The sequence below is a fragment of the Hyaena hyaena genome, unplaced genomic scaffold, assembly GCF_003009895.1.
Source record: "Hyaena hyaena isolate Hyena2069 unplaced genomic scaffold, ASM300989v1 scaffold_615, whole genome shotgun sequence".
Taxonomy (NCBI): Eukaryota; Metazoa; Chordata; class Mammalia; order Carnivora; family Hyaenidae; genus Hyaena; species Hyaena hyaena.
The window spans coordinates 1,146,375-1,171,691 of record NW_024081248.1 but is presented as its reverse complement, the minus strand read 5'-3'; the positions used below and the strand labels follow the sequence as shown (position 1 = coordinate 1,171,691).

Below are 25,317 nucleotides of genomic sequence, written 5' to 3'. Positions count from 1 at the left end.
AAACCTGTAGACCTAACCTGCAGTCTACAGGAAATTCAGGAGATAGAGAAAAAATTGAATGATGCTATTAGGAAAAAAATCAAACAAATGCAAAATGTAGGCAGGACATTCTAAAATAAAATGGTGTGAATTCTTTTTTAAAAATGTAAAGAAGAAACAAAGTTACAGCCACTCTAGAAAACAGTTTGGCAATTTCTTAAAAAAAAAAACAAAAAAACTAAACATGTAACTACCATGCACCCTAGCAATTGCACTCCTGGGCACTTTCACAGAGAAACAAAAACTTACATTCACATAAAAACCGGCACACAAATGTTCATAGCAACTTTATTCATAATAGCCAAAAAAGTGAAATCAACTCAGATGTTTTTCAACAAGTAAATGATTAAACAGGTGCTCTATCTTAGAATACAATTTAGCAATGAAAAAAGATGAATACACAACTTGGATGAATTTTCTGGGCAGAAAAAAAGCTAATCCCAAAAGATTACATACATATATATGTATACATATGCATGCATACATACATACATATAAATGTATGATTCATTTATAACATTCTTGAAATGACAAAATTTTATAAATAGAAGACAGATTAATGGTTGCAAGGGGTTGGAGTTAGAGGTGCAGAGATGGGGAAATAAGTGTGGTTATAAAAGGGCAGCAATGAAAGACTCCTATAGTTTTTGGGACTGTTTAGTACCTTTAAAAAAATTTCGTGTTTATGTATTTTTGAGAGAGACAGATCTGTTTCGTTTGCTCATTGGGATATTGGCAAAATTCAGTTCCTTAATGATGCAGGACTGAGTCCACATCCATTTCCTGGAGGGCTGTCAACCAAGGGTCATTCTCAGCTTCTAGATATCACTCATGTTCATTGGCTTGTGGCCCCGTCCTCCTTCAAAATGAACAACATAGAACTCTCTGCCCCTGTTCCATTGTCACTTTACTCTCTAACCACATACAGGAAGGGTTCTCTGCTTTTAAAGACTTATGTAATTACACTGGGCCCAAACAGATACTCCAGGACAATTTCCCCATTTCAGGGCTAAACAACCTTAATCACATCTGCAAAATCCCTTTTGCCAATATAAGGTTCCAGGAGGAAGAGATGAATATCTTTGGAGGATATTATTCAGACTACTACAACCCCTACACTGGTTTTTTCATATTTCCTTGATTTTTTTTTTTGGTTCAGGTGTGGTAGCTTTAGAGCTAATGGACAACTTCCCTGAAGTTTGCTAACAAGGAGGATCACCAACTCCTGCACCACCAGCCTGTTATCAGCATAACCATCCCTGATCACAGCAAAAGCTAGAACTGGCAGGATGACTTCCGAATTGCCAACAGACTCACAATTCTGTGTCAGCACAGAGAATCCCTTTTCGGCAGCTCCAGTCTCCTGGGCAGCAAGATATTTCTAGTAGGGTGTTTGCACCAAATTTAGACCTATTCTTAGAGCCATCCACCCCCTCGTCAATTGGTCAGTGCTCTTCTGTTCCACAACACTCGGTTGCTTGCTAATCAGGGCAGGCCCAAAAGTTTTACTGACAAGCTTGATACGCCTTTGAAGTGTATCTTCCCGTGGAGAGTGTCTCCTCATTGTTTTGAGCTCTAGGATCTCATACTAGTTGAGGCACCGTGGAATACAGCTCTGAAGAGACCCTTTTCCATGCAGGACACATCTCAAGAGTGGGATTTATTTGAGAGCCAGAGATGTCTCTGATAGAGAGCCTGAGAAAAGGGATGGTGTTTTCTCCTCATATTTTCTTGTTGCACAAAAATAGAGGCAGAGGAAAGGGCACGGCAGAGGTGAACTGAGTTAGCTCAATAAACTCACAGGACTCTCATTTATTCCATTGAATTTGTGTTCCACTCAGCTTCTCTTTTGCTACATGTTTTTTGAAGCTTCCTAAATGATTCTGATGTGCAACCAGATATTGGAAAACCATTATGGATTTTTAAAGGATAGTAAACTTTTACAGTTTTAAAACTTTTTTATTGAAGTATAATTAATATATGGTATTATATTAGTTTCAGGTGTACAACCTAATGATTCAATAGTTCTACATATTACTCAGTGCTTACCACTGTAAGTATGGTTATCTTCTGTCATCAAACATTTTTATAATTGTATTGATTGAATTCCCTGTTGTACTTCTCATCCCTGTGACTTATTTTGTAACTGGAAGTTTGCACCTCTTAATCCCCTTCATCTATTTCACCCATCCTCCTACCCGCCTTCCCACTTTGTTCTCTGTTTTTGAGTCAAATTTTGTCTTTGTTATGTTTCTTAAATTCCACAAATGAGTGAAATCATATGGTATCTTTCTCTGACTTACTTCACTTAGCATTATACCTTCTAGGTCCATCCATGTTGCCACAAATGCTAAGATTTCATTCTATTTTGTGGCTGAGTAATATTCAATTCTATGTTCATACTACAACTTCTTTATCCTTTCATCTATGGATGGACACTTCGGTTGCTTTCCTATCTTGGCTATTGTAAACATTGCTACAATAAGCTAGGGGTGCATATATCTTTTTGAATTAGTGTTTTTGTTTTCTTTGGGCAAATACACAGTAGTGGAATTGCTGGATCATATAGTAGTTTTATTTTTAATTTTTTGAGGAATCTCCACACTGTTTTCCACAGTGGCTGCACCAATTTGCATTCTTACCAACAGTGCACAAGTGTTTCTTTTCCTCCACATCCTCCCCAACACTCATGACCACTGGTCTTTTTGAATTTAGGCATTCTCACCGATGTAAGGTGATTTTTCATTGTGGTTTCGATTTGCATTTCCATGATTATAGTGATGTTGACCAGCTTTTCATGTATCTGTTAGCCATGTGTATGTTTTCATTGGCAAAATGTCTATTTAGGTCCTCTGCCCATTTTTTAAATAGATTACTTGTTTTTTGGTGTTGAGTTGTAGACATTCTTTACAGATTTTGGATATTAACCCCTTATCAAATATATCAAATATCTGCAAATATCTTCTCCCATTCAGTAGGTTGCCTTTGATTTTCTTGATGGTTTCCTTTGCTGTGCAAAGCTTTTTATTTTGGTGTAGTTCTAATACGAAACTTTTCAAACAGAAGAGGTACATTTTATTAGTCATGAAGTAAAGCAACTTTCAAGCTAAATTACAGTATATTTATTACATGATATATAATCAACACCACCATTCCAGTTTCAAAAAAGACAAATTTCATATTTTAATTTATTCAGTAAGGAGACATTAAAAATAAAGGTCTTTTGACCCCTTCTTCCCTATTCCCCATATTTTGTTTAAGCCTGATATACATTTTATAACAGTAATTTTGTTTTCTGTATTAGAATTTTTCAAGATAATGATTATAAATCCAACTAGCTTGAGAGCAGGATATAAAAACTTTCACCTGCTGTTTTCTAGCTCATTACCTCCTTTGTCATTAAAATGATAATGCTATAGAAATTAGTGTTTGGGTATGAACTGCAGATACAATTTTTACATTTTTCATAATCTTGAGAAATTTTTCAGTACTATATAATCAAAAACTCAATTCCAAATACACCGGAACATATCTTATTAAAACACATTTAAAAACAAGAATAGGAAAAATTCTAAATCCTGGGTCATTATTACTCTGAAGGTGAGCTGGCATTATGAAGAGGCTTTGAGTCCTTTATCTTTTTCAGGATATTCTTCCACATCAGAGGAGAACATCAACTCTGGGAGAAAAAATGATCAGATCTTACTCAAAATGGTTTCCCAGTACCTCAAAAAGAATTTTGTGACTTAGTTATAAACAGACAAATACTGTTTATAACTGACATATTTAATACATATAATAGCCCTCAAGTACAAGTAAGAATTCTTAATAATGAAATCTGATTTAAGCACATGAGTGGTTGAGTCAGTTAAGCATCTGACTCTTTTTTAAAGTTTATTTATTTATTCTGAGAGAGAGAGAGAGCATGGGAGTGTCAGAGAGAGAGAGAGAACAGGGGAGGATCAGAGAGAGAGAGAGAGAGAGAGAGAGAGAGAGAGAGAGAGAGAGAGAATTCCAAGCAGGCTCCACACTGTCAGCACAGAGCCTGCCTGGAATTCTCTCTTTCTCCCTCTGTCCCTCCCCTGCTCATGCTGCTCTCTCTCTCAAAATAAATAAATAAACTTAAAAAAATAATAAAAGGCAATTAAATGACAAATGTACAAACTGTACATTTTGAAATGTTTAAATTTTAAATGTGCTATAAACCACTGAAAAATAAAACATATACAACGGAGATAATAACTCTTACCAGAAAATTTAAGTCACTTAGGGAACCCAGGATTCTTAAACAGCTAAAAGGACTAACTCTATAGTGACCATGGCCACCTACAATGGAGGGACAGAGGAAGAACAAGGCCTTGGAACTGACATGAGGTGTGTGCCCAGTTATCTTTATCTTAAATGTGTTATCCCACTTAATCACCATAATAACCCAATAAGCAAGTTATTTTCATCCTCATTTTATATTTATACTTTTTATCCACAGAGAAATAAAAATGTATGACTCATACAGCCCTAAAAGACAGCAGGATCCTGGAAATCTGCACAAGCCAGCTGGATCCAGCTTCACTCCCAGCCATCATGTAGAATGTTATTAGTTGACATTTCTACATGTAAACTATTATTTAGTACATAGCTCTGTTATTTATAAAAATTAAAAGAAATAAAGATAAAGAAGCCCTAATCAACGTACAGAAATCGGTTGCATTTTTATACACCAATGATGAAGCAACAGAAAGAGAAATCAAGAAACTGATCCCCTTCACAATTGCACAAAAAACCATAAAATACCTCGGAATAAACCTAACCAAGGATACAAGAGATCTGTATGATGAAAACTATAGAAAACTTATGAAGGAAATTGAAGAAGACACAAAGAAATGGAAAAACATTCCATGCTCATGGATAGGAAGAATAAATATAGTTAAGATGTCATTACTACCTAAAGCACTCTACACATTCAATGCAATTCCAATCAAAATTGCACCAGCATACTTCTCAAAACTAGAACAAACTATCCAAAAATTTGTATGGAACCACAAAAGACCCCGAATAGCCAAAGTAATACTGAAAAATAAAACCAAAACGGGAGGTATCACCATCCCAGACTTCAGCCTCTACTACAAAGCTGTCATCCTCAAGACAGTATGGTATTGGCACAAAAACAGACACATAGACCAATGGAACAGAATTGAGAACTCAGAAGTGGACCCAAAAGTATACAGCCAACTGATCTTTGACAAAGCAGGAAAGAATATCCAATGGAAAAAAGACAGCCTTTTTAACAGATGGTGTTGGGAGAACTGGACAGCAACATGCAGAAGAATGAAACTAGATCATTTTCTCACACCATGCACAAAAATCAACTCAAAATGGATAAAGGACCTGAACGTGAGACAGGAAACTATCAACACCCTAGAGGAGAAAGCAGGAAACAACCTCCTTGACCTCCACCGCAGCAACTTCTTACTTGACACATCCCCAAAAGCAAGGGAATCAAGAGCAAAAATAAACTGTTGGGACCTCATCAAGATTAAAAGCTTCTGCACAGCCAAGGAAACAACCCAGAAAATTAATAGGCAACCAACGGAATGGGAAAAGATAGTTGCAAATGACATATCAGATAAAGGGTTAATATCCAGAATCTATAAGGAACTCACCAAACTACACGCCCGAAAAACAAACAACCCAGTGAAGAAATGGGCAGAAGACATGAACAGACACTTCTCCAAAGAGGACATCCAGATGGCCAACAGACACATGAAACGATGCTCAGCATCCCTCCTCATCAGGGAAATACAAATCAAAACCACACTGAGATACCACCTCACGCCAGTCAGAGTGGCTAAAATGAGCAAATCAGAGAACTCTAGATGCTGGCGAGGATGTGGAGAAACGGGCACCCTCCTACACTGTTGGTGGGAATGTAAACTGGTACAGCCCCTCTGGAAAACAGTGTGGAGGTTCCTCAGGAAACTAACAATAGAACTCCCTTATGACCCAGCAATAGCACTGCTAGGAATTTACCCAAGGGATACAGAAATGCTGAGGCATAGGAGCACATGTACCCCAATGTTCATAGCAGCACTCTCCACAATAGCTAAAACATGGAAAGAGCCTAAGTGTCCATCAACAGATGAATGGATCAAGAAGATGTGGTTTATCTATACCATGGAATACTACATGGCAATGAGAAACAATGAAATCTGGCCATGTGTAGCCACATGGATGGACCTTGAGGGTGTTATGCTGAGCGAAATAAGTCAGGCAGAGAAGGACAAATACCATATGTCTGCACGTATAGGAGGATTAGGAGGAACTTGACGGAGGAACAAGGGGGAGAAGAAGGGCGGAAATGGTGGGGGAAAGGGAGAGAGGCAAACCATGAGAGACTCTTGAATGCTGACAAAAACTGAGGACTGATGGATGTGGGGGGGAGGGGGGGATGGGCATGAAGGAGGGCACTTTGGGGATGAGCACTGAGTGTTATGTAGAAACTAATTTGACAATAAACTATTTGTAAAAAAAATAAAAAATAAAAAATAAAAACTTATTCTATAAAAAAAAAAAAAAAGATAAAGAAGCCCTTAGGAATTTAACAAAGTCTTCCAATAAAAATATTAGATGAAAAATTCCTTGAATGACTAAATGCTGAGTGAAAATAAGAAACAGCAAAATACATAAAGCCTAAAACAACTTTTAAAAATACTTCAAATACCCCATAAGAAACAAAGCAACAGAATATTCGCTGAAGTAACATGAGAATTATGATGCAAAAGAGTACATTTGTGAATAAAAACACACCAGGTTACATCTTTTGTCTTAGTTTTTACAAATGGAAATATTGGAAAGATTCTCAATTCTTAGACTTCTGAGGTTGTAATTAGTTGATCAAATCACAAAGGCTCAGGATATTTAACCAATCAAGAATAAATAACCAAAGTCCAGAAAAATCAAAGAGATTTAAGGGTGAAACTGGGGAACATCTGCTAAGGAAATACAAGTTACACTAGAAATACTAAGTAGTTCCTAAAGCAGTGTGTTCAAGGGTTATCAGTCTGCTAATATGATTTCTCTTCTCCAGATGTTCCAAAAAGAGTCTGAGGACAATAGATTAGTAAATCTCACTTTCCACCAGGCACACTAAAGCTAGGATTACTACACACGTCATTAGACAGTGAAGGGTTAAGAATCTGTGCCAGGTAGAGGAGGTAAGAATGAATGTCTGATAAAAGCTACATAGATGAAGCATAATTTATTTCAAATTAAGAGATACTCTGATCAGAAGGAAACCAAGAGAAACGAAGAGCAAAGACTCTCTATAAAATACTTGAAGGGTTCCAGGAAGAAATACCTCCTAAATATAAATATGCACATGGGCCACAGAAGACTTTCATTAAGTACTCTGAGGCTCCAACTCTCTTAGGCTCTCTCTGCTTCTCCTGGCATTGTTTTGCCACTTTATTGTCACTCTCCTTACATTATTTTATTTTAAACACAGCTTTGTTATCAGAATATTTTAAACTCAAAAAAAAAAAAAGAATATTTTAAACTCCATTCAATAAAAGAAAATTTATAAAGTCAAAAGATTTCATGATATTCTTATACTATTTCTTCTTTAATACCTTCACTAAGATCCATGCCTGGCCTGTAAGACAAAAAAAGCCATGATAGTCCAACCAGAAGGGCCACCACCAGATTCACTACAATCCATGGCTGGAGAACCTGTTCCTCAACTCCTGCTGCCCTAAAAATACATGAACACTCATTAGAAATATCTTCATTTAGGATCATATATCCAAATATATCTATTTAATAAACTTTAAAAAAAATAGCAGTCCTCACCTAGAGAAATAACAAGCATGAAATAAATATATAATATACAATTTCCCTATAATATACCATATATATATAAAAACACACACAGACACACACACACACACACACACACACACACACACACACACGAGAATAAAGGTTCAAAGGTTACTGAACTCTATCGCCAAACGAATTTTCTAGGTTTCCCTTCCATTTACCGTGGTGCCACCCATGCCCCTCGCTACCTTCTCAAAAAAGACTGCCCCTCTGAGTTTTGGGAACTGGACTCTCAACTGACCTGTCAGCATCATGACTGGCTACTGATCTGTGGAGGTTGGTTCTCCTTAGATTGCTCTCTTTCTAGTCTTTTCTGACTCCGTCCCAGCTACCCACTCCAGTCACTATTCTGGGGTGTTAGGCTCCCTGACTGGGGGTAAAGGTACAAGGCTTCTCCAGTTCATGGTGCATGACTGATCTTAAAACCATAACTTAATAGATTTAAAACAGATTTATAAAAAAGAGTACATTTCATTAAAAATGCAGTTAAATACCAATAGTTATCCATTAACCAAGGTAATAGGTATTTTCTTACCATAATTTTGGGAACAAAAACAGGGCCTTCATTATTATTTATAAGTGAAAACATGTAAGAGAGTAGAAGGATAAGAACAGTACTCTGATTGTTGCTGTTATTTTACCATCAACAATTGCTAATGCTACTGTGGGTTCTTACCAGAGGCTACCATTAACAGAAGAAGGTGTGTAAAGGTGGATTCTGTCACTTGTCATTTGCTGACTCAGAGATAATATAAGAGCAGTAAAGTACACTGAGAAAAAGATAAATGAAATTACTAAAGTATTTTTAACAAACCAGTTTATTTTGAATTATAGATTACTGCAAAGTCAAAACTCTATACATTGGGGAATGATGACATAAAAGAAATTCATTTGATCAATTTCAATAGGCTGGCTAGCCTTATTTTAATTTTCAGGAATATAGATGCAGAAGGGTGTTTTGAGATGCTCATTATTTCATCATTAGAAACTACAAGAACCTAAAGGTCTTTTAAGAAATTAAATTACTTACTCAAGGTCTTAAAACTAGTTTTACTAATATTCCCATAACTTAGAACAAAATGTATCCCAAATTATCAAAAAGATATAAAATAGTATTTGTTGCTGAAATGCCATGCTAGCTGAATCTGTTTAATGTCAAGTAGGAAATACAAAACTGAAACATTACAAAATACAGGACAAATTAAACTTTTGAAAGTTATCTAGATCAACCTGCACTGGAAAACAATTCTATAAAAATTATGCCTATTGTATTTTTTTAATTGCAAATTCCACCGGACATCTATAAGTAATGTTTACAAGAAGCAATAACATAAAATCTTTCTGAAAGTAAAATTAAACTTTTCCTGGTTCAAAATTACAGTGTAATTCAAGTATTAAACAATTATCAAATTAAACTTTTTACTCACAGAAAGACGCTAAAGCTGTAGGATCCAGGGCAAGAAAATTTCGGATTGCTACCGATGTTTTAGCAAAGTCGATCCTAGAAAATACAAAAGTCGCTTGTCAGAGTGCGTTCATAAACTTCTCACAAAACTGTACTCTCTTGACTCTCCTGACTGTCCCGTTTTTCTTCTCTATTCTAATGCTACCACATACATTGTCTATTATTAAGCTTTAAGTGGCTACAGTTTATACTAAACACACATGAAAGAATATCTTATTTACAAAAGCCACATAAAACATTTAACTAGATTAATATTTAGTCAATATTCCTTTGGGGTTAAGACATTCTTAACAAATTAAACAAATTAAACATGAATTGCAAAATTTCATTAGATTCTACCTCTTTGTATTACCCATATCTTTAGGCTTTAAGTTGCTGTTTTTCCTAATGGGATGAATTGTGTTCTCAAAGACATGTTGAACCTCTAGCCCCTTCCCCACCCTTACCTGTGAACATGACCTTATTTGGAAATAGAGTCTTTACAGATGTGATCAAGTTAAGATGAAGTCATTCTAATGGGCCCTAATTCAATACAACTGCTGTCCTTAGAAGGCGAGAAGGGAAGACCACCACGTGACAAAAAAGGCAGAGGCTGGAGTGAATCATCTACAATCCAAGGAATAATGCCCGGGACTGTCAGCAACCACTGGAAGCTAAGGAAAGACATGGAAGAGACTCTCTATCCAGCCCTACAGAAAGGGACCAACCTGGCTGACACCTTGATTTCAGAATTCTAGCCTCCAGAACTGAAAGAGAATAAATCACTGTTGCTTTAAGCTACCCAGTTTATAGTACAGTTGGCCTTTGATTAACACAGGTTTGAACTGCATAGGTCCAATTACACGCAGATTTTTTTCAATATAGTGCAGTACTAGAAATGTATTTTCTCTTCCTTATGATTTTCTTAATAACTTTTGTTTTTTCTGGATTACTTTTTTAGAAGAATACAGTATGTAATACATATAACATACAAAATATGTGGTAATTGACTATTTATGTTATTGGTAAGGGTTCTGGTCAACAGTAGGTTATTAGTTAAGTTCTCTGAAGGAATCAAAAGTTATATATAAATTTCTGACTTGCAAGGGGTCAGCACACCCAACCCCTAAGATTTTTCAAGGGTCAACCGTACTTTGTTACAGCAAACCTAGGAAATTCATACAATACCCAGAATCTCACATATTACCTGATTCAGATGATTTGGAAGATGATATTTGGAAATGTTTCCAATGATTATATTTGGAAGAAATTTCAGATTTAGAATTGATGCTGGAATGGATTTAGATTTAGGAAGTGCTTTTTTTTGGAAAGTATTTCCATCCCCTCCCCCCGCAAAAAACAGAAACAGACTGGCTTTTTAAAAAAGTCAAAATAATATTAATATCCTAGAATTCTCTTTTGAAAACTGTCATTGTCAGAGACATAGTTTGCTCAACATTTCCACCTAAAGAAAAGTTAGAGGGATGTGCAGTCACAATAATCTTACCTGTCAAAAGTTGAAACTGTACTTAGAGCCAAAAGCAAGTAGAGAAGACTCTGGAATGGATATGCTAAGATCTTGTACTGTTGCAGAAGGTTTGAGAGGTTAGAAAACTGATCTCCTGCTAGAACATATATGAAAACAATATTCCACACAGCACAGCCAGCCAAGAAGCCATGGGAAAAGAGACCAATCATCCTGAATGGAAAAGGGTTCCGTTATTATGCACGCATTACTAAAGTAAAATGCTAAAATATTTTTTAAATCTTTTCACATGTAAGAATAAAACCCAACATTTCAAAACACTAAAACCAAGCTTTTTCTTTTTATCACACTGATAGGCAGATGATTTAATTCCAATTAAATGTTTTTAAAAATACACCTATTTACTATTTTGTCAGTTTTGTTCACAATTTAGATCAACACTTATTAAAAAATTATGGAACATCTGTTTAAACATTTCGTAAAAAAATTTTATTTATTCTTGAGGGACAGAGAGACAGAGTGTGAGTGGGGAAAGGCAGAGAAAGAGGGAGACACAGAATCAGAAGCAGGCTCCAAACTCGGAACTGTCAGCACAGAGCCCGACGTGGGGCTTGAACTCACGAGCTGTGAGACCATGACCTGAGCTGAAGTCAGACGCTTAACCAACTGAGCCACCCAGGTGCCCCTTGGACAACTATTTTAAGAAAAGTCCAACAAAAGCAGCCACCTGAAAGCCCGGTGTACTGAGAGTGCAACATCTCTGGTCGTCCAGGAAAGCTTCACGTCCATTGACACCTCTATATTTTCTGTGGTCTTTATCAACTCTGAACGATCAGCAGCCTGGAATCTCCCTAAGAACACATTACATACTTATTAACAACTAGTAACAGAGAACCCTGGCAGTCTGTTTACTTTATTTCACACCATAAGAACCCTGAGACTGAGATTTTGCGGTTTTTCTAGCTAAAAACTCTCCCTGATCCAGTCCCTATTTCAGAAGCCTCTTTTCGTTCATAGCAGCACTCTCCACAATAGCTAAAACATGGAAAGAGCCTAAGTGTCCATCAACGGACGAATGGATCAAGAAGATGTGGTTTATCTATACCATGGAATACTACATGGCAATGAGAAAGAATGAAATCTGGCCATGTGTAGCAACATGGATGGACCTTGAGGGTGTTATGCTGAGCGAAATAAGTCAGGCAGAGAAGGACAAATATCATGTTTGCACGTATAGGAGGATTAGGAGGAACTTGACGGAGGAACAAGGGGGAGAAGAAGGAGGGAAATGGTGGGGGAAAGGGAGAGAGGCAAACCATGAGAGACTCTTGAATGCTGACAAAAACTGAGGACTGATGGATGTGGGGGGGGTGGGGGGGAGGGGGGATGGGCATGGAGGAGGGCACTCGTGGGGATGAGCACTGGGTGTTATGTGGAAACTAATTTGACAATAAACTATTTGTAAAAAAAAAAAAGTCTCTTTTCTTTTGTTTGCTTAAATATACTACTTTTTATCTTTAGGGAAAATAAAAAAGTCCATATACTTCCTTCTCACCCCAAAATAGATGTTAAAGTAACAGTTTTGGAAATCAATTGTATTTAATGAAATAATGAACTTCCCACCCAGAACAAGGTCCAGAAACCTTTAACCTGACATAATCCAAAATATTCTAATTTTGAGATGTTAGGAGTTTATTAAAGTTCAAAAATTTTTTAACATTTATTTATTTTTGAGATAGAGAGACAGAGCAGGGGAGAAGCAGACAGAGAGGGAAACACAGAATCTGAAGCAGGCTCCAGGCTCTGAGCTGTCAGCACAAAGCCCAGTGTGGGGCTTGAACTCACAAACTGTGAGATCATGACCTGAGCCAAAGTCAAATGCTTAACCACAGTGAGCCACACAGGTGCCCCTAGAAGTTTATTAAAGTTTAAATGCCAGCACTATAAAGCTAAGTCAATGTTTGAAAAGACTTCAAAATTTCTTGGGAAAAATGCCAGTGTGTGTATCATGGCATTCTGTGACGACAGAGAGGAAAAGAATTGTTTTATAAATATGAGATTCCTGTGGTAAGTATCCATTCAAGTGTCAGCACTGCAATACTGTGTGAGCAAAGACTTACTTATCCTTTTACTGTTGACAAGTCTCTTTCTTGTAGCTCTACCAATCCACAAACAGACCTCAGGAAGCAGGAAAGTTTCCATTTCAATTATCTTTGCGAAATCTCGCTGTCAAGTATTTGGGAGGATGAAAGACAGAGGTGCAATACCTAATTTTCCCTAAGAAAAGACAACTTCTGGGCAGGCAACTGGTGTCTGTTATGGTCAGTTACTCTAGTAGGGAAGTTTCTGTGTTAAGCCAACAAGAATAAAAATGAGAATTCAGTGACATTGCTTAAAAAATAGACTATCAAAAATAGATATTGCTTAAAAATGAGGATTGAGAGCTATTGCTTAAAAACAGGAATTAAACAGCAACATAGGATACTAGTAAAAGCACTTAACTAGAAGTCATTCAACCTCAGTTCAAGTCCCAGTTCTGCACTAACCTACTTTGAGACCCTGGCTAAGTCTGCCTCTTGGGATCACAAGTTTCTCATTGGCCAAGAACTCTAAGATGCCTCAGATGAGATCTTACAGAATACAAATTCTAAAATAATTTACATAAAATCTAAATTGTAAATTGTAGGACTAATGTTTACTTTTCATTTGAGTTCTTTAAGCAGCATATTCATAGTATATCCATGGGATATGTACGGTCATGCTTTCCATGTTTTTCTTAAACACTGCAAACGGAGTCTTATAATCAATGTCAAAAAGAATGTAGAGCTACAACATTGTATTTCTTATTTAAATAGTAATACCATCATGTATTTTCTCTCATTTATTTGTAATTATAAAATTTATATCATTATGTGCCCTATCACCAACACCACCACCAATTATAAAAAACTGGTAAAGTACAACAAAGAATAAAGAAATGGGTGAGGTGGGTGGGAGATTTTCTAAGATACCCACAATCCCATAACACGGAAACAACCAGCATTAATCTTTTGGCATATATCCTTCTAGTCTTTTGTCCTATACATTTTTCTACAGTTGAGATCAAACTACGTGTGTGTGTGTGTGTGTGTGTGTGTGTGTGTGTGTGTTTTTCATTAAATCTTTCCATGAAATGGGGGTACCCGGTGGCTCCGTTGTGTAAGCATCTGACTTTGGCTCACGCCATGATCTCGCGGTTCACGAGTTTGTGTCCCACATTGGGCTCTGTGCTGATAGCTCAGAGTCTGGAGCCTGCTTCAAATTCTGTGTCTTCCTGTCTCTCTGCCCCTCCCCCACTCACACTCACTCATGCTCTTACTCTCTCTCTCTCTCTGCCTCACTTTCAAAAATAAATAAAAACATTAAAAAATTTTAAATCTTCCCATGAAATGAAAAATTCTCCATAAACGTTTTTTTAATGGTATGGAAGATTTGATTATATAGATACACCATAACTGACGGAAATCATACCCCTTTTATTTTATATTTATATTGTTTGCAGTTTTTCATTCTCAAGAATAACAGTATGATGATTAGCTTTGTGTATAAACTTTTGTTCATATTTTTATTTTCATACTTTAGATCTCCAGAAATATAATTCCTGGGTCAAAGGATATCCTTGTATAATTCCTAAAAAGCTCATATTCCAAAACAAGGAACTACTTACGGCTTTTTTCCACAAACACTTTGCCTACAGGCTGGCTAATGCCAGTGGGTGCAGTGAATATAGACTGTTGTTCTGGACTACTTTGCTCATCAGTAATTATGTCTTCATCTTCTACTCCTAGTTCATTGGCATATTGTAATTCTGCTGGCTGGGTTTTCCTATAATCAGGAAGAATATAAGAAAAATGGATCATTATTACATTTTTACAAACACACATAAGGAGGTACCTGTCAAAGAGCTCTGGACTTGGGAATCAAGAAATGTGGTTTTACTCAAACAGATCTATTATTAACTGTTATGGGCAGCAAGTCGCATATATTTCTGTGGGCCTCAGTTTTCTCATTTGGAAAATGAAGTGACTAAACTAGATTTGTAAGGCTCTTTCCAAACTTAAAATGATAGGATTCTAAATAAATCTGTTCCTATTTGTAGGGTAATTTCCAAATACAAACAATAGTGCTATTTAACTTCTTTAAAGTATGCCATTATATTTTATCTGAGACTTAATTATCTATGCTAAAATACACATTTTTATTTATTGCTGAAATAATTACAATTTGAATTCTATTAATAGGAGAAAATATATCACAATAGTCCACTTTATTAATATTACCTTCAAATTTCAGTATCTGTAGTATCTAACTTTTGCTATTCATCTAATATCTTCTATCGATTTTCATCTATTTTAGAGATAGCTCCTAAAGTTTTTAAGTATATAGTATTTTACATTTTCAGTCGTTCATTCTTTTCAAATTTATCATTAGGTTGGTTTAACTGGTATTTTTATAATCCTACTTATGGTATTTAATATGGCTTAATCCAAACCTACCATTTGAGAGCTCTGAATTAAGTAGCACAGTATCTGTGAAGAATATTTCAAAGGACAAATAAATTCTTACTTTGTCTTCCTTCGAGGTTTCTGAATAATCGTCTCCTCAGTTGGCTCCATATGAATGCCATTTTCATTTTGTAATAAAGATGAATTAGATGCTTTCTTTCGGGTGAAGGAAGTCTCCAATTCTGAAAATAAAGTAGATTAAGTTTTCAAGTTACTGTAACGTAGAAAGAAAAGTAATGTATAAAACTTGTAAAACAAGACAACTTTAAAAATTCTAATTAGGCCAAAATTTTTTCATCATTTTCCTAATTTTTAATTATTATAATTTTATACATCTAAACGTTCAGCAAAAAGAAATTGCAATCCCAAAAATATGGGGAAAATTAAATAATCCAACACCCAGAGTGCTGGGAGGGCTCCAAGATTACCTACAGGTCAGATATTCACCCTATGGACCCATGGGACTCAGAAGTCACTACACTCACCAGTCCTCACACACAGTTACAATTTATCACAGTGAAATGACATAAAGCAAAATCAGCAAAAGGAAAAGGCACATGGAGTAAAATTCAGAGGAAACCAGGTATAAGCTGTCAAGAGTCATCTATCACTGGAGTCACATAGGGTGCACCAATTCCCCAGCAACAAGCTGTGACACGTATGACACTTTCTCTATCAGGGACGTTCATTTAAACTCAGCACCCAAGGCTTTTATTGGCTCACACAGGCACCCCCTGCCTAACACATACCAAAATTCCAGAGTCCCAGAAGGAAAGCAGGTGTTCAGCATAAATCATATTGTATCCACAAATGCATAACAAACCACTATTATAATTTAGGGAAAGTTTTATTTCAGTGTGGGGAACTGCTTATCAACCACGTTCCAGAGGCGAGTGAAGAGGCAACCTTGCAAGTGGCCTTTCTTTTTCTTTTTTTTTTTTTTTTAAATTATTCTCAAGTTAGTTAACATACAGTGTTGTCTTGGCTTCAGGAGTGGATTCCAGTGATTCATCACTTACATATAACACCCAGTGCTCATCCCAACAAGAGCCCTTCTTAATGCCCATCACCTATTTTCCCCATCCCCATTAACCCTCAATTTGTTCTCTGTATTTAAGAATTTCCTCTTTTGCCTCCCTCTGTTTTTATCTTATTTTTCTTTCCCTTCCCCTATGATTATCTCTTAAGTTTCTCATATTTCACTTATGAGTGAAATCACACAATATCTGTCTTTCTCGGACTGACTTATTTCACTTAGCATAATACACTTTAGTTCCAACCATGTTGTTGCAAATGGCAAGACTTCATTTTGTTTCCCATTGCTGAGTAATATTCCATTGTAGAATATATATACCACATCTTCTTTAGCCATTCATCAGATGATGGACATTTAGGCTCCATGGCTAGTATCATCCTCAATGGAAAAAATTGACAGCTTTCCCCTGAGATCAGGAACATGAGAGGAATATCCATTCTCATCATTGTTATTCAACATAGTACTGGAAGTGCTAGCCTCAGCAATCAGACAAGAAAATGAAATAAAAGGTATCCAAACGGGCAAAGAAGTCAACCTTTAACTCTTCACAGATAACATTATATTTTACGTGGAAAACCCAAAAGCTCCAACAAAAAGCTGCTAGAGTTGATACAGAAATTCAGCAAAGTCGCAGGATATAAAATCAATGAACAGACATCAGCCACATTTTTATACACCAATAATGAAGCAACAGAAAGAGATATCAGAAAGAGATACCATTTACAATTACATCAAAAACCATAAAATTCCTAGGAATAAATGTAACCAAAGAGGTAAAAGATCTATACACTGAAAACTATAGAAAGTGTATGAAAGTAACTGAAGAAGACGCAAGTAGGCCTTTCTAACGAGAGCAGTTTCAGGCATGCTATGTTAACTATTTCCTGAGCACAGGGTATTAAGTTTAAGTAAGTCAGTGGTGTCTTCTCATCAGCTAGCTACTCTTCCAATCTGAAAATACTGCAATGGCTTCCTGGAATGTCCTCAAAGCCCCTAGAATTCTATTTTAATAAGACACTTACAGCCCAAACTGGAAATACAATAGAAGTAGAGCATACCATAGTCATCCAGAATGAAACAAAACAAAAGTCAAACAAAATTAAATAATCAGAAATTTAGAAAGCTGGACCTGCACAGGTGGGTACATTCTGGAATGGCTGTGACAGGTGCTTTTTGCCAGAACTTCAGTGAGTCCTGAACTTTCTAAAAATGGTCAAGTCAGGGGCACCTGGCTGGCTCAGTCAGGTGAGCATCCAACTCTTGATTTTGGATCCGGTCATGATCACAGGTTCATGGGATTGAGCCCCACGTCCAGCTCCATGCTGAGCGTGGAGCCTGCTTAAGACTCTCTCTCTCTCCCTCTCCCTCTCTCCCTCACTTGCACTCTCTCTCTCTCTCTCTCTCAAATTAAAAATAATAAATAAATAAATAATAAAAATAAAATGGTCATTTCTGTAAATACTTTTTCATAATTGTAAAACTAGGTACTGGTATCCATCTTGATTTTCCAATTTGTACCCTAACTAAATTAACTAAGATGGTAGTTTTAATTCAACTATATTTATTGCCAGTAATGAAATAAATCATAAACCTGTCTGAGCATCATTTCTTTCTCTTTTCCCTTCTTCTGCCCTCTCCTCTCATAAATACTTACTGTCCCTGGGCACTGCAGATCCTACCTCAACTCACCTCTAAAATCTGTGCTCCATTCTATGAACTCTTCTAGCTCCTTCCCTTTCCTCCTGTAATTCTTCCATCCAATCAGGACCTACTATTTTCTAAGAAGATAAGTAATTGGTCAGGGTAATTATTTTGTAATAAATTATTCATCAGGGGCCAACGTTAGTAGGAAAGAGCTAATCTCCCAATCCTCATTCCTTCACTTTGTTTTACTCTAACAAAACCCATGGTCTTTCTTCTAATTACTATGAAAGTCATAATGCTCTCAATTTTAGAAAAATTAGTAAAATATAAGAAAGGAAAACAATAAAAATCATCCTTAATTCCATCTTCTAAAAAAACTACCTTTGCTATATATTTCCATTGTTTTTATGATATAGATGCATGCATATATATGTGTTCTGGGTTGAATTGTGTCCCCCTGCAAGAGGTATGTTCAAGTCCTAACCCACAGTACCTATGAATGAGACTCTATTTGGAAATAGGGTCTTTGCAATTATAATCAAGTTAAGATGAGATCATGCTGGATTAGGATGGGCCTGAAATCCAATGACTGAAATCTTTCTATCATAAATATGGAAAAATGTGACAACAGGTGTACAAAATGGGAGTTATATGGCCACAAGCCAAAGAACATCAAGGATTGCCAATAACCACCAGAAGCTAGAAGAGGTGAGGATGGATTCTTTCCTAGAGCCTTCAGAGGGGGTACGGCCCTGCAGACACCTTGATTTTGAACTTCTATACTCCAGAACTGTTGGAAAATAAATTTCTGTTGGCTTAAGCTATTCTGTTTATGATAATTTGTTATGGCAGCTCTGGGAAATTAATACAACATATTTTACAAAAATAGGATCCTTTGATATATACTATTGTATGTATGGATAATGACTCAACAGTACATTATTGATGGTTTTCCATGTCACTATTTCACCTTAACAATCCTTTTAATGGGTGCTTGGTTTCTATTAAATGGATGAAACATGATTTATTTAGTCAGTATCACTTTGTTAGCTATGGTTATTACCAGTTTCTACTCCTAAAAATAATGTTGCAGTTATCATCCTTTAATTATTGTGGGTAGTATAGTTACTTCTATTTCTAGCAGTACAGACAGGCTATACCAATTTATGCTCTTAGCAGCAGCATGTGAGTGTGCCCCTTTCTCATCAACACATTTCTATCTAACACTTTTGAATTTTATAATCTGAAAATAAGCACTGCCAATTTGACAGTATTTTGTCTACCTTGTGAATAGCACCTGGGACATAACAAGACTCAATAAATGATGACTGTTCTTTCATTGTAGTATTGCTAATACTGAATCTATCCCTTCCCCACTGACCTTAAATGTCCATTTTATCACATACTAAATTCTTATACACACCAAGATCTGAAATTTCTGTTTTAATCCCGAATTTGTATTCCTTCCCTCATAATATACAGACATACGACAAAAGAGACTCTCTAAAGTATTCTTGACTTAAACTATTAGAGTTACTCAAATGGTAAAAAATTTTAAGAAAGAAAAAAGCAAAGGGACATGAGTGCGGAAAAATGGGAACAGGGAAGTTTTAAATCATACCCTCAATATTACAACTAGTATCACAATCTAACCTTAGTCTCTTCACATACCTACAGGTAGCCTCGTCTTCCTCTGCCTCCTTTGAACAGGAGCTTCTTCTGGATGCTCGGTGGGTTCTTTAGCTGGTGGCTCACTGCTCTCAGATGGCTTGTGAACAGGAGCCTGAACAAGGCCTTCCGAAGTAGCACTACCTACAGAAAAGTGGAGCAGGAAAAAAAAACAGGCTAATTCGAGCAAAGGTCTTAAAAAAATGGGAAAAAAATGGAACTGGAATGGTTCCTAAATGATGATTAACTGTCCTTTGTTATGCCTTTGCCTATAACTATAAGACTGGGTCTTAACCCACATTTATATCACATTATAAATTATAATAAATTCAGTCGTTGGTATATCAAATCAATACTCAGAAGCTTTTGTTTTTGTTTTTTTACTATAGCTCTACATACAAATCCAGATATTGTCACATCTTAAGATTTGTATGAGGCAGCAAGTAGAGTGGAGAGACCAGTTAGAGCTGACGGAGGTTTTGAGCCCAGGTGACTGGAAGAGCGGGGGATTCCATGAACAGAAATTTCTAAGAGGTAAAAATTGATTTATGGCTGAAGGTAATGATGAATTCTGAACATGATGAGTTTAAGTTACTGACAGAACACCCAGGAGTATTAGTGGATACCCAAGACAAAAAAGTTCACAAAACTTGCTTATAGATAGAACCTCTAATACATGGACGATATGGCCCTGCCTTCAGACTCTTGCTCTAATGAAGAGATTCTCTGGATGAAATGAGGGATCCAAGGACCTTGTGTCTCTAAATCCAGTATCCTGTTCAAGGGTCTGAAATCAATCACAGCTTAAGACAATTTATGTTGTCTAGGGATACAAGACCTCAAAGAGTCCAAGAATGCTGTGGAAGTAAGAGTTTAAGTAGCACTACTATTTATGCCACAAATACTTCTAGACGCTCTTCAAGCTGCCCATTGCTTGTTCCTCAATACCACCAGGAATTCCACTGCTTTCAACTGACCCTGATTGTATCTTCAACACAGCAGTGACTTGGGACTGCTGAGGCTTTGTCTCTACCTCATCTGTGATGTTTGTCATGCCTGAGGTCCTGGAAAGACTTGTGACCCCACAAAAAAAGAACAACTTCTTACCTAGTGTGTTTTTTGTTCTGGGCTTCTTTTTCTTAGGACGACTAAGGGGAATATCACCTATAAAACATACACACATACACACACACAAAAAAAAACACAGAAAAGACTGCCTAAATTTCAATGCAGAGAGCAGTCAAAAGGAACTTTTAGTAAGGAAGACCTACTTCTACACATTGGGGGAAGGAGGCAAGAAACTGACAAAATCAAAGAAAGCTTATAGTGTAATGCCAGTAGCTCGCTGTTGGTCAGTAATATTAGAAACAGTGACCTTAAAAAAAAAAAAAGAGAAAGAAACAGTGATATTTCTAATACTAGAAAAGTAGGCTCATAAAATATTCATCTGATCCCCTACATTTCCCAGCCCCCTTGCACCTAGGTGTGACCTGTGACTGGTTTGAGCCAATATACTGTGAGCAGAATTGATGTGCCAAGGCATTGAAAAACCCAGTAAGTAACTCTTCAGCTTTCGCTGCCATGGCTGAAGGATGTTATGATGGCAGAGCCACAGAATGGAGTAGCATGGATCACAATGTCATAGCAAAGAGTGGTGAAAGGTGACGGGCCTGCATTGTTGCCGCAGTGTACTCAGCATTAACCAGAAATAACCTTGTATGACACTAAGTCAGAGACTTTGAGGTTGGTATAGCATAGCCGACTCTATCCTGATTAAATGACACAAAAGACAGTGTAGTCCTTATTACAATACTATAAATTAGCCAATGGTTATGTTCTGGGTGACTCCATTCAGGAATGAGTCCTTTTATATTTGTAAGGTAAAGTATCACTCATATAATTAGTGCTATATATCAATTTTCATTTAATAAAATAGCAGTCAGAAAGATAGTTTGCTAAAAGGATAAAAGGATATTGCAATATTATAAATTATGCCATTCAGATTCAACTTTAAGAAAAACATTAAGGAATCAAATTAGCTTTCGAACTCCAAGTTTTAAATTAGCTTTCGAACTCCAAGTTTTAAAAGTTTTACGTTAAGGATGAACTAACTCACCTTGAATAGCACTTTATGACACCAACCAAATTTAATTAGGACAAAGACAAAAAAAAAAGAAACTATTAATTAGAAATTATACTGTCAGACTGAAAACTGACTTAAGTCATTATAAATCTAAAATAAGCTTTCACACAGCCAGCTAGTTTATAAACTAGCATACTTTTATAAGTAAAAAAGCTAATAAAACTACTAACAAAATAACCCCAATATTTTCTGAACTTACATACACATATTCCCTACTGTCTATTAATAAAGTGGATTAAACAGATTAAGAATTCTTATTTTGTCACTGATTAAAATCAGCTTAAACTCTGAGGAAACTATTCCAGCAAACCAAAGAGGATCAAAAGTCTGATAAACAAGACATTAAAACATTCAAAATGGATCCATTATCTTACCATGGTGACATTCAGGCTTTGAAACAGAACATTTCATTTTAACTGTAATCCTAATGATTCAAGGATTGTTTACCTTTAAACTTTTAGGAAGCCTTTTTCTAAAATCTTCAAGAAGTCTTCTCTGTATTATAATTTTGCAATAATACTAGCCAATTTTTTTACTTTATTCATTTTACATTTTTAAAACTCAATAAAATTACTGTAACGTATTTTTACCTTGGCATAGGTGGAAGGGCTCGTGGAGGACGCTATGGGGAGAAGAAAATTGCTTGTAAGTAAAAGCCTCAGAACATCTTCATGTACTTCAAATCTTTTGATACTTCATGTACTTCAAATCTTTCATCAAATGAAATCCAAGTACTACTAAAAATCAGATGGGCAATTCTAAATTTGGCCTACCAACTTCTAAATTTCATATAAAATTCCTTCCTTCCTACACTCCTCTCTATCTACATGCCAGGCTGTGTTCTAAGGACTACAGATACAATAATGAAGAAAACAGAAATCCCTGCTTTTATGGAACTTTCTTTCTAGTAGTTAAGTATGAGAAGGTTACACACACACACACACACACACACACACATACACACACACAAATAAGGGAGGACATGGACTGGTACTTTAGTTACGGAAAGTCTCTCAGATATTTGAACTGAGACCTGAGTAAGAAAGGAGCCAAAGGGGAGCAAACAATGGCTTTTAGGAGAGATTACAGTGTTTCAGATAAAAGAAGGCCAGGAAGGCTGCAGTACAGTTACAAAGGACAGGCAGGGACCAGATTAATTAAATACGTTTTTGGGTTTGTTCGTTTTTTTTTTTTTTTTAATTTATTAGAGAGAGAGCGAGAGAGAGAGAGCGAGAGAGAGAGAGAGAGAGCGAGAGCGAGCACACGTGAGTGGAGTCGGGGCAGAGGGAGAGAGAATCCCAAGCAAGCTCCCCACTATCAGTGGGCAACCAACCCGCGGGGCTTGATCCCACCAACGGTAACATCATGACCTGAGCGGAAGTCCAGGGTCCGAAGCGTAACAATTGAATCACCTAGGTACCACCCTTTGGGTCTTGAAGACAAAAGGAAGGTGTCTAGATTTTGTTTTAATTAAATGAGAAGCCAGTGGAGGTTGTATGCTACAGAGTAACTTACTTTTTTAAAGAAATCACTCTGATATAGCATGATAAATGCATTTTAGGGCAGAGAGGATTAAAGGCACACACACACCTCTTATAAATGCCACTCTATATGAATAAGAGAAAGTGTTTGCAGTTCAGAGAGATTAGAGATGAGAAGCATTCTCCGATCTTTCAAAACAACATACTAACAGAAGTACCTCGAAATCAATTTAATGTTCCAACTGTCTCATGCAGCTTGCAGAAGGCATTGATTCAAAAGGGTTACATTTTAGACACTTTTAGTTTGTTCTACTATCGTCCCATTTAGCAATCCGTTCGTTCAAGCAATGTATTAACAAAAATGCTACGAGATTAGGACAAAGCAGCCTGTCTTAATACTATTTGATAGTTAAAATTACGACCGGAAGAAAATGATAGTCCTAAGAGCTATTGTAAAGATGCTATGGATCGTGTTCTGTTCAAGGATTCAGTTCACACATTCCTTGTTTCAAAAGTTCCGCAAAAATGACGTGGCCACTCATTCACAAGGCCACCCTTTAAGCCCCTTAAAAGCAGGACGGCTCAACTGAACACAAAATCCTAAGAAATCAAACATAACTAAGGCTCGCTTCCTAACCTGCTTCTTTCCCATTCCGTCTAAAACCCTGCTTGCCCACGGCGCTCAGCTTCCAGGCGCACGGAACTCACAGCCCGCCCCGTCCTCGCTCCCGCCGGGGCCGGCCACGCGCAGGCGCCGTGCGTCATTGGTCTGCGCAGCCGTGGCGGCTGCGGCGCTCAGCCCCTTCTCTGCAAGGTGGGGGCGAGGATGAGCGCGGGGAGCTGGTCCGGCCTTTTCAATACAGCCTTGCGGAAAAGGGGACCTCGGAGTGGGGGTTGACGTGCCAAGGAAAGAGACTCCAGCGGGTGTGGGACAGCAATCACGGTTGCACCCATGGTTTCCCAAGTGCTTGCACTTCCCAAGTGATTTCTTCGAGGAAGGTGGGAAAAGACCTTGATTAAGTCTCCGCTAGGATGTCTTTCCTAGGCGGATAAATACCCCCCGGAAAGAATCTACAGGAAAGACCTCGCTGGCAGTCCGGGAACACGCAGAAGCCGGGAAGGCACCGAAGAGAGGCGTTGTCATAGCAACATGGGCACTCAGGCACTCGGAAACTTCACGCCCCGCTTCTCCCCTGGCTCCAGGAGTTCGGGTCCCGGGGTCGGGACAAACTTCTATCGCCCACTCCCGTCTAATCCTGTGAGCACCAAATGGGTGGACGCGCACACATCACCCATCACCGGCAGGGCTCTCCCTTTGCGATCCCCAGCTCTAGGCATGGCCCCGCCTCAGGGCCAGCTGAGGCGTTAGGACAACACCCTCCACCTCCGCCGCCTCCGTGGCCAAAGCGCCGCTCACCGGGTCGGCCTCGAGGCGAAGCCCTGAGTCCGTCCTCATGGCGCTCTCCCCGCCTGGCTTTCTCAACGCAACCGCCGGTGGCCCGAGCCTGGCTCCCGCGACCGTGCTTCCGGGACCTGCGACAGGCGGGGGCTTCGTGGTGTCGGCTTAGGCCGCAGTTCTGGGGGCCAGATCTCCGCTGGTCTTAGCTGTGTCAAGCCCCGCCCACCAAGGTGTCAAGCCCCGCCCACCAAGGCGTCAGAGTTAGGGAGGGGCGCGCTTAGCCCGGTTGTAAGCCTGATGGAAACGCTGGTCAAGCAGTGAAGAAACGAATCAAGAAGGCAGTCAAGGGCTGTGAGCAGAAAATATATACCGCTAACACCAAAACACGCTATTGGTACCGAGAACTGATAATCAGCAAGGCCAAGATTGCCTAAAAGAGCCAGGAACTGATCATCACTAGAACCAGAAGTCTGGAAGGGCTAAAGACTGATCTCTGAACATAATAGAGACCATTCCGCTGCTTGAACATAATGTGCAGATAGCAACCAGAGCTGACCT

At 37.7% G+C, this 25,317-nt stretch overlaps 1 protein-coding gene across 3 annotated transcripts; it reads right to left on the bottom strand.

Annotated features, from left to right (window-relative positions):
• Window positions 1–3,042: 3,042 nt before the first annotated feature.
• Window positions 3,043–24,917, bottom strand: TMEM237 (transmembrane protein 237). 3 transcript variants are annotated; one of them, XM_039257412.1, is made up of 14 exons: window positions 23,996–24,057; window positions 22,470–22,502; window positions 21,853–21,863; window positions 20,844–20,900; window positions 19,740–19,880; window positions 15,450–15,570; window positions 14,551–14,708; window positions 11,572–11,695; window positions 10,866–11,057; window positions 9,342–9,415; window positions 8,591–8,684; window positions 7,665–7,786; window positions 4,289–4,365; window positions 3,641–3,718 (listed from the first exon to the last, which is right to left on the bottom strand). In XM_039257412.1, the coding sequence occupies exons 1-14, from the start codon at window positions 24,010–24,012 to the stop codon at window positions 3,713–3,715; spliced, it is 1,227 nt and encodes a 408-aa protein (XP_039113343.1). In that variant the 5' UTR covers window positions 24,013–24,057; the 3' UTR covers window positions 3,641–3,712. The 3 variants fall into 3 exon arrangements, with proteins under 3 accessions (XP_039113342.1, XP_039113343.1, XP_039113344.1); XM_039257411.1 differs by lacking the exons at window positions 4,289–4,365; window positions 23,996–24,057 and adding an exon at window positions 24,778–24,917 and having other exon boundaries at window positions 3,043–3,718; window positions 22,470–22,501; XM_039257413.1 differs by lacking the exon at window positions 20,844–20,900.
• Between the last annotated feature and the right edge of the window lie 400 nt (window positions 24,918–25,317).

Bases quoted from the DNA above. Each gene is read 5' to 3' on its own strand.
- TMEM237 (XM_039257411.1), bottom strand. From the start codon at position 24,816: ATGAGGACGGACTCAGGGCTTCGCCTCGAGGCCGACCCG. The intron at 22,502-24,777 runs GTGAGCGGCGCT...TTCTCCCCATAG, and splicing joins TTCGCCTCGAGGCCGACCCG to CGTCCTCCACGAGCCCTTCC. The intron at 11,696-14,550 runs GTAAGTAGTTCC...ATGTGTTCTTAG, and splicing joins AGTGTTTGTGGAAAAAAGCC to GGAGATTCCAGGCTGCTGAT.